The sequence below is a fragment of the Phocoena sinus genome, chromosome 6 (assembly GCF_008692025.1).
Source record: "Phocoena sinus isolate mPhoSin1 chromosome 6, mPhoSin1.pri, whole genome shotgun sequence".
Classification (NCBI taxonomy): domain Eukaryota; kingdom Metazoa; phylum Chordata; class Mammalia; order Artiodactyla; family Phocoenidae; genus Phocoena; species Phocoena sinus.
In genome coordinates, this window is record NC_045768.1 from 7958846 (window position 1) to 7967338 (window position 8493).

At 53.3% G+C, this 8493-nt stretch overlaps 1 protein-coding gene across 1 annotated transcript; it reads right to left on the reverse strand.

The window, feature by feature from the left end:
• Positions 1 to 3869: 3869 nt before the first annotated feature.
• CDK9 (cyclin dependent kinase 9) lies at positions 3870 to 8493 on the reverse strand. The gene is made up of 7 exons (XM_032634536.1): positions 7787 to 8493; positions 7260 to 7341; positions 6404 to 6494; positions 5875 to 6041; positions 5588 to 5759; positions 5280 to 5428; positions 3870 to 4792 (listed from the first exon to the last, which is right to left on the reverse strand). The coding sequence occupies exons 1-7, from the start codon at positions 8224 to 8226 to the stop codon at positions 4427 to 4429; spliced, it is 1467 nt and encodes a 488-aa protein (XP_032490427.1). The 5' UTR covers positions 8227 to 8493; the 3' UTR covers positions 3870 to 4426.

Genomic DNA, 8493 nt, shown 5'->3' on the forward strand with positions numbered 1-8493 from the left:
AGGCTGAAGGGGTCAGACCCACACCTGCCCGGCTAGTCCCAGCCTCCTCTCTGGGGTGTTCTATGGGGAGATGGGGGGGGGGTGAGGAGAGCTCAGAGCCAGAAGCTCCAGGGTTTAGGGCCTGTTTTGGTTGTTTTAAAATACAGTTTAATTGCATGAGTAAAAATATTAATTCAGGAAATATAAGAAAACACAGAGAAGCATAAAGGACAGAACCACCCCAAATAACCATGGGTAACATTTCAGTGTGATTGCTTCCATCACACTCCTGCAGAAGCAGGAGATATTTTGTAACCTGCTCTTTCCACCTGTTGTCTTTGTGTTGTTGTTATTGTTTTAATATTTATTTTATTTATTTGGCTGTGCCAAGTCTTAGTTGTGGTACGCAGGATCTTTAGTTGCTGCGTGTGGGATCTAGTTCCCTGACTAGGGATGGAACCCGGATCCCGTGAATCTGGAGCGTGGAGTCTTAGCCACTGGACCACCAGGGAAGTCCCAATCCACCTGTTGTCTTTGGAACGTCTTTCTGTCATAGTGTATATACTTCGTCCTTTCACGTGGCGCCCCAGCATCCCATCATAGGGCCGTGTTCTACCTGTGCCGCCCAGATCCTGGCCAGCAAGGCAGCATCGCCCATCAGCTTGTTAGAGGTGCCCCACCCAGACCTGTGAGTCAGGGATCGGATGTGCAGTGACTCTGCATGCTCTAACTTATTGAAGCTGATGGAGGTTTATGCTTTTCCACCTTTTCCACAAGCAAGGCTGCCCTGAACATCATGGACACACTGGGTGGAGGTAGCAGAGAACACGGTTGGAGCATGGCCTTTCAGGTTCTAGTCCTGGTGTGGCCACTGTACACTGGGCCACGTGGCTCTTCTGTGTACAGGACAAGAATCAACACGTGCCCTCTCTAGTGGGTCATTCCATGACGTGCTGGCTCCCGTCTTAGAATGTACAAGACCAGCTCCTTCCCTAATCCTCCTTTACCATAGATTGCTGCTACTTCTTGTCTTTGGTCCCCTTCCTCCTGTTCTCCAGTGAGCCTACTCCTCTCGGCAGGGCTTCATCCAAAGCAATCCACCCAACGGCTCTTGCCAAAGTCATCACTGAGGTCAGTGTGGCTAAACCTGATGGTCAGTCTTCACCCCCATCTTCTTGGCCCATCGAGAGCACTTGTCTAGGCGATCACTCCCATGTCTCAAAAACACCCTCTGTCTCTTAGCTTCTGGAACTCACTCTTCCTATGGTCTCTTTTTTTTTTTTGGCCATGCCGTGCAGCTTGCAGGATCTTAGTTCCCTGACCAGGGATTGAACCCGGGGCCCCGGTAGTGAAAGTGAGGAGTCCCAAACACTGGACCGCCAGGGAATTCCCTCAGTGGTCTTTTACTTCATCTGTTGTTGTCCTCAACTCCCTGACGACATTGAACACAGGAGTGTCCCAGTGGACCACGTCTCCCTACTCCGCTCTTCCCATGTGATCTCATCCTGCGTTGGGACTTTAAAAACCACCAGGCTGGCAACTCCCAAAAGTGTGTTTAGACTCTGGGGGGCTCTGAATTATATATATAGTTCAGGTATATACCTGCCAACTCAACCTGGATGTCCATCTGTCAACCTCCCATTTATCATTGAAAAACCGTGCTCCAGGGACTTCCCTGGTGGTCCAGTGGTTGACTCTGCCTTCCACTGCAGGGGGCACAGGTTCGATCCCTGGTCGGGGAACTAAGATCCCACAAGCATGTGGCGTGGCCAAAAGAAAAACAAAAACTGCCCGAAAACCACAATCCAGCCTGACCTGCTGCAGCCTTCTCTGTCTCAAGGATGGTAGCTCCGTCCTCCTTCCAGCCAAAGCCTAGGACTCTCAGCTCCTCATTCATTCAAACTCACATCCAATCTGAATGATTTGCCCTCACAATAACCTATACATCCAAGCACTCCTCACCACCAGCTTCATGACCAGCTTGGTCCAAGCCACCATCATCTTCTGCCCAGATTATTACAACAGCCTTAACCAATCTCCCTGCTTCCATCTTTACCTCCTTAGTTTTTCTCAACATAGTCACTGTTTTTTTATTTTTAATTGGTATTTTTAAATTTTTTAAATTTTTTATTGAAGTATAGTTGAATCACAATGCTGTATTAATTGCTGTTGTACAGCAAAGTGGCTCAGTTATGTATATATGTGTATGTGTATATATATATATATATGTGTGTGTGTGTGTATTCTTTTTCATATTCTTTTCCATTATGGTTGATCACAGGGTATTGAATATAGTTCCCTGTGCTATACAGTAGGACCTTGTTGTCTATCCATTCTGTATATACCAGTTTGCATCTGCTAATCCCAAACTCCCAATCCAACCCTCTCCCACCCCTGCCCCCTTGGCAACCACCAGTCTATTCTCTACGTCCCTGATTCTTTTTGTTTCATAGATAGGTTCATTTGTGTCTTCTTTTAGGTTCTACATGTAAGTGATAACATATGTACTTGTCTTTCTCTTCCTGACTTACTTCATGTAGTATGATAACCTCTAGTTGCACCCATGTTGCTGCAAATGGCATTTCGTTTTTTTATGGCTGAGTAGTATTCCACTGTAGATACGTACATCTTTATCCATTCCTCTGTTGATGGACATTTAGGTTGTTTCCGTGTCTTGGCTATTGTGAATAGTGCTGCTATGAACATAGGGGTGCATATATCTTTTTGAATTATAGTTTTGTCTGGATATATGCCCAGGAGTGGGATTGCTGGATCATATGGTAGTTCTATTTTTAGTTTTGAGGAATCTCCATACTGTTTCCCACCGTGAGTTTTTAAAAATCATGATTGTGTCCCCCTCTGTAGAGTTCTCTGAAGGCTTCCTAGGCTCAGGGCTAGACTAGATTCTCCTTCACAGCCTCCAGAAGGAAACAACCCTGCCGATGACACCTACAGATTTCAGAAATTCACCTCCAGATCTGAGAAAATAAGTTTGTTATTTTAAGCCACCATGTTTGGCAGCCCCAAGAAACAAATACTAGTCAAGAATTTTTTTCTTACTTTCCCTGGCCTCTTGGGAAGCTGTGGTCTAAGTTAATACCTACAAGCAAAGGACAGTTGCGGTAAAAGGTTTTGCCAACGTCCCTTCCCAGGTCCCTCTAAGAGGACTCCCACCCGACAGAACGTAGAATTTGCCTCATACGTGGCTGTCCCCAACTTCAGACTCGCAGGAAATATATCCCCCAGAATGTGCTGCTCCTCCAAGGGTCCCAGCTCTGAACCCCTCACGATCCAATCTTCCACTAACTATTCTGTCCTCCTGCCCACCTGCCACCCTAATCCAGGCTACTGTCACCTCCCCACGCCCCTGGAGATCCTTCAGCTTCTCTGGTCATTTCCTCTCTTGCACCCTCTGTTCAGCAGCCTGAGAAGTTTTGCAAGTTACAGATTTAACTATTGTCATTCCACTGATTAGGAGCCTCTGCAGCCTCCCGTGCTCATGAGTCAAGTCTGAACATGTGTCAGCCACAGCAGACTGTGCCTCCACCCCCACGCCCCCCCCACCCCGGTCACCGCTGCAGATGTAGCTCACAGCAGGCCATCTCCAGTTCCCTCATCAGCAGACTGAGCCCCATTTCTCATGTCTCCCCGCTTCCTCGGACACTGAGTGGAGAGGAGGAGCAAGGGAGCATCATGGTACCTGCCCAGTGGGGGGCAAATGTTCTGGAAGGTACTCAAGAGAAAAACAGAGAAGACAAACTCCTCTGAAGGTATGTCACGGGACATGAACTGGGTCAAAGGAAAGAACCAAGACTTGACAGATCAAATCTCAAAGGTCAGCTACAGGGTTAAGAGCTGGGGGTCTGAACATAGCACAGAGCACACAGTCATTTACTGAAAAAGAATCAACTTTAATTGTTACTGACCAATCTGCATCCAGGAATGAACAACTGAACAAACACGATAAAATTGTCCTATTGAAGAAACCAAGAGTTTCTGCCAGCCCCAGAGTTTCTGAGGGTTAGGCCAAGAGCAGCCCATTCCCAAGGCTGGTTCTGTCCCCCACGCCAGCTTCTCATCCCGTGAGAAGGGCTGGGGATGGGTGAGGGACCTGTCCCCTCCTCCCAGCATGCTGGGATCTCTTAGAAAGTCACCGGTGGGGTGCGCCTTTCCTCCCATCTCATTCCTGTCCTAAGGTAAATGGAGACCCTCTGGGCATCACCCCAAAAGCCAGGGAATGAAGTGAGGCAGCCCAAGTGCCTTCCCGGACTCTCAGCCAAAGCTTTGTTCCAGTCTGCTCGGTTGGTTCCTGATGCCCAGGGTGGGGATTAAATAAAATATGCACGAGAGAAAAAACTCAAATGCCCCCAAATCTCCACAACACAAGTCACAGAGCAGAAGGAAAAATAAAACAACGGCCCTAATAAGAAGCAGCAGCGGCCGGCCCTCAGAAGACGCGTTCAAACTCCGTCTGGTTGGTGGTGGCGGGATTGCGGCTCTGGTTGGTGGACTGCTGGGTGATCTGGCTGCCCTTCCGGCGCGGTGGTGCTAGGTACTCAAACATGGACGTCAGGTGGGTGGAGAGCATGCCCTTGAGGTCCGAGGGCATGGGGTCGGACCAGAAGAAGTCGTGGTTCAGGGCGTCATCACTGTCAATGCGCTGGGCGGGATCCAGCACCAGCAACTTGTCGATGAGGTCCAGTGCATAGGGGTCACGCACATAGGCCTTCAGCCTGTCCTTCACCTTCCGCTTCTGGCCCTTGACCAGGTCCAGTTTCTCAAACAGCTCGTACTTGTCCACATTTGGCCACACCTGGGGTGGGAGGCATGGAAAAGAGAATGTAGTCAGTTCAGGGGGTGCGAGGCTGGTTCACCGGTCAAGCACCTGTAGGGACTAAACGCTCTCCGTTCAGAAGCTCCCAGACTGCCCCGGAGGGCAAACTTGACCCCTCCAAGGTGAAAGCAGCAGGAACAACATATCTGGCAAACGCCAAGTACCGGGCTCTTTGACACAAATTGTCTGGCGTACGTGCACCAAGCCTGAGAGAACCAGTTGTCTCACAGCACAGCAGCTCAGCTCTGAAGTGAGGGGCTCAGACGCCCTCCCCAAAGCCACAGAACTAAAGGGATGCAGCCGAGACTTGAACAGTCTGTGTGGCTCTAAAGAGCAGACCCCAACCACCCACCAGCAACCTCTCCAGAATGGAGCTTTTCCTCTATTCAGCACCCACCCCTCCCCTGCCAGGGAGACTTCTCTGCAGCCCGTGGGGCCCAGGGGCCCAGGCAGCCCGACTCCGTACCTCAGGAGTGATGGAGCCACAAAGCTGGCTGATGAGGGCAAGCTGGTGCTGCTCTGTGTTGCCCTGCATGATAGGGCTGCGGGTCCACATCTCTGCCATGATGCACCCAGCACCCCACAGGTCAATGGGGGGGCCGTAGTCCCGCTCCCCTGAGAAGAAGAGCACACCAGGAGGGCCCCTTGAGCCCGACAGCCTCCTGAGAGGCAATGCCCCCGGGCCGGGGGCTCAAGAAGCCCTGGCAGCGGGGGGCTGAGGCTGGCTAAGTGCCCAGCCCCTGCTTCCCTCTGCCAGCTCGGGAGAGTCCTCACCGAGCAACAGCTCCGGGGGCCGGTACCAGAGCGTCACCACACGGTTGGTGTAGCGGTTGGGCTGGCTGTTCTTGGCCAGGCTGAAGGCCCGGGCCAGCCCAAAGTCTGCCAGCTTCAGAACTCCATCGCGGGTGATGAGCACATTAGCCGCCTTCATATCCCTGTGCAGGATCTGCAGGAAGCACAAAGGCGAGGGTTCTCGGGGGGTCCTTTAGCCACACCCACCCCACAGTGAGAGCAAAGGCCAGCCCAAGCCTTGGTCTCTCCTCCCCTACTCTGGCCCCCACCTTGTTCCTGTGGATGTAGTAGAGACCATTGAGCAACATCTGCATGACCCTCTTGATCTCAGACAGTGTGAACTTGACTAAGACGTTGCTCAGCAGCCCGGCAAGGTCATGCTCGCAGAAGTCAAACACCAGATATATACTGCCTTTGCAGCGGTTATAGGGGGAAGCTGAGACCGGAAGAATGAGGGGGACAGAGAGGAACAAGAGACAAATCAAAAATCTCATATGCAACTCACTTTCCCACAAGCAGCTCCTACCCTCTCCAATCTATGGACCCCTGGATATCCAGGTGCAAATTCCTTCACAGGTAAAATATTTTCTGAGCGCCTTCTCTGGGCTGGGTACTGCGGCAGGCCCCGAGGAGGCACCTGCTCTGATGAAAGGGCCACAGAAAGCAGTCACACTTGGTACGTCTGGGTTAAGAAGAGGCAATGTAAATGTGTCCAGTTCCAACTTTTGCAAACAAAACCTTAAGCAATAAGCCTCATTTCCTCCATCTGAAAATGGGGATGAGATCCGAACAACTTACCTTTGGTTCGACAGATCTCAATCAAGTTGACCACATTCTCGTGTTTTAGAAGCTGGAGGATCTTGATTTCCCGCAAGGCTGTAATGGGGAACTGGGTGGGAAAAAGACAGGAGAAGGTCAGAAGTGGGTGAGCGCACCACAGACCAAGGAACTGGCCAGGGAGTCCACAGGAAGGGTTAAAGGATGGGAGACAGAGTAAGAGCGTAGGCTCTGAAATTAGCTGTCTCAAATGCCACCTGTGTAAAATGGGTGTAATAGTATGTACCCCTCAAGGAGCTGGTTTCAGACAACGAATTGAAATAGCGATACTTCACACAAATGCTCTATTACTACTTATCAAATGCTCCACAGTTTCTTCAACCTTATAACTTTTAGCTCTATGCCTGTGTTTAACTGTGAGATGGTTAACAAATACAAAAATAAAGAAACAAGTCTCTTGAAAGCTGGACCAGAGCTAAGATGGGGTGGGGGGTGGAAGGCACTGTTGTTTTTCAAGTGAATACCAGTCACCCTTTTAAAGTCATTGCATATAACTTATTATTATTTTACACTCAACAAAATTAAACCCTAAAGAAAAAGTGCTCAAAGCCTTCCTAACTTCAGGAACCAAGGTGCACTCCGTGCAAGCATGGGCTCCCCCTCCTGCCACCAACCACATTCACCTATGAATGAAATATGAAGCGGCTTTAAAACACTTGAATTGAAAGATTTAACTTGGAAGTCAAATTCCCTGGAATATGGAAATTTCCAAACACGTGAACTGAACCTATACGTGAGAGTCCCAGAAGCAGCAGGGTGGAAACCCAACCTCACGCCCAAGGGAGCTGGCCGACCTGCCCACCCCACCCGTACTCACCCCCTCCTTCTCATTCTCCATCAGTACCTTCTTCAGAGCCACTTTTTGGCCGGTCTTGCGATGCTTTGCCTTAAACACCTCCCTGCAGGCCGAGAGGGGGACCCAAGAGAACTCTTCAGGCCATTTCCGCAGGGCCCGCCCCTCCCCCACCAGAGGAGGACAGGAAAGGGAATCCGGGCGGGGCTGGGCCGGGTACCCAGGGCACTCGGCTACCCTACCACGCGGTGTCTTCGGTCCCTCTCCGAGCCTCTACCTCCTTCTCCTCACCCGGGAGTCTCACGGAGATACCGTTCCACTCACATGCTCCTCTCTGCAACCCCTCCCTGCCCCCCATCAAGGGCCTCAAGCTCCTCCCCGCCAGCCAGCTCTGTCAGGCCCGGGCGGGCTGCGGCGAGGCCTAGCGAGACCACGGGACAAGTCTATGACTAAATGGCTTCCCGACCAACTGGGCCCGGGCCTGGGCGTCCCAACGTCTGCCCGGAGGGGTGCAGGCTCAGGGCTCCCGGTCCCTGGGGGCCAAGCCTTACCCGAAGGTGCCTTGGCCGATTTTAGCGAGCTTCTCATATTTGGACACCTCATCACAAAAGGGACATTCCACCGAGTCGTACTGCTTTGCCATGGCCGCCTCCAGTGCGCCGCCACCACCTCCTGCCGCCGCCGCCGTCGCTGCTCCCGCTCCGGGTCCCGCCGCCGTGCTCCAGGCCCCTCCGCGGCCGCGCCACTTCCGCCTCCACGGCCACTTCCGGCCTCGCGGCGCCGACCCCACCTCTTCCGCCCGCCGCCCGCCGCCAGGCCCCCTGGGACTTGTAGTTCCCGAGAGGCCAGGAGGAGCCGGAGCTGCAGAGGCGCCTCCGCCACCGCCGCTGCCCCCGCCTCCGCCGCCGCCACTGCTGGCGGCGGCCCCGATCGGGGGCGCGGGGAGCCGGGGCGCCGGGGCTGGGGCTCGGGGTGGTGCGTCCCGCTGCATCGGCTCGGGCCGCCGCCGCTGCCGAAGCCGCTGCCGCTCTGGCGCCCGATCCGGGGCCAGCCGCAGTGCCCTGCTCCTCCTCCTCCGACGGCACCGCCTCCGCCAGGCTGCGCTGGGCGCGGGGCGGGGGGGCGGCCCCCGAGCCGCGGCCTGGGGGCTCCCTGGCCGGGCCCGGGCCCGGGGCGGCGGGGCGAGGGGGCCGGACGGGAAGAGCCGATGAGGAGGCGGCCCGAGAGCCCGGGAGGGGGCGCGTTATAAAGGGGGAGG

Excerpts from the sequence above, each read along its gene's own strand:
- CDK9 (XM_032634536.1), bottom strand. The coding sequence starts at position 8,226 with ATGCAGCGGGACGCACCACCCCGAGCCCCAGCCCCGGCGCCCCGGCTC. Across the intron at positions 6,042-6,403 it reads TGAGATCTGTCGAACCAAAG|CTTCCCCCTATAACCGCTGC; the intron begins GTAAGTTGTTCG and ends TTCCGGTCTCAG. Across the intron at positions 5,760-5,874 it reads ACTACATCCACAGGAACAAG|ATCCTGCACAGGGATATGAA; the intron begins GTGGGGGCCAGA and ends TGCTTCCTGCAG.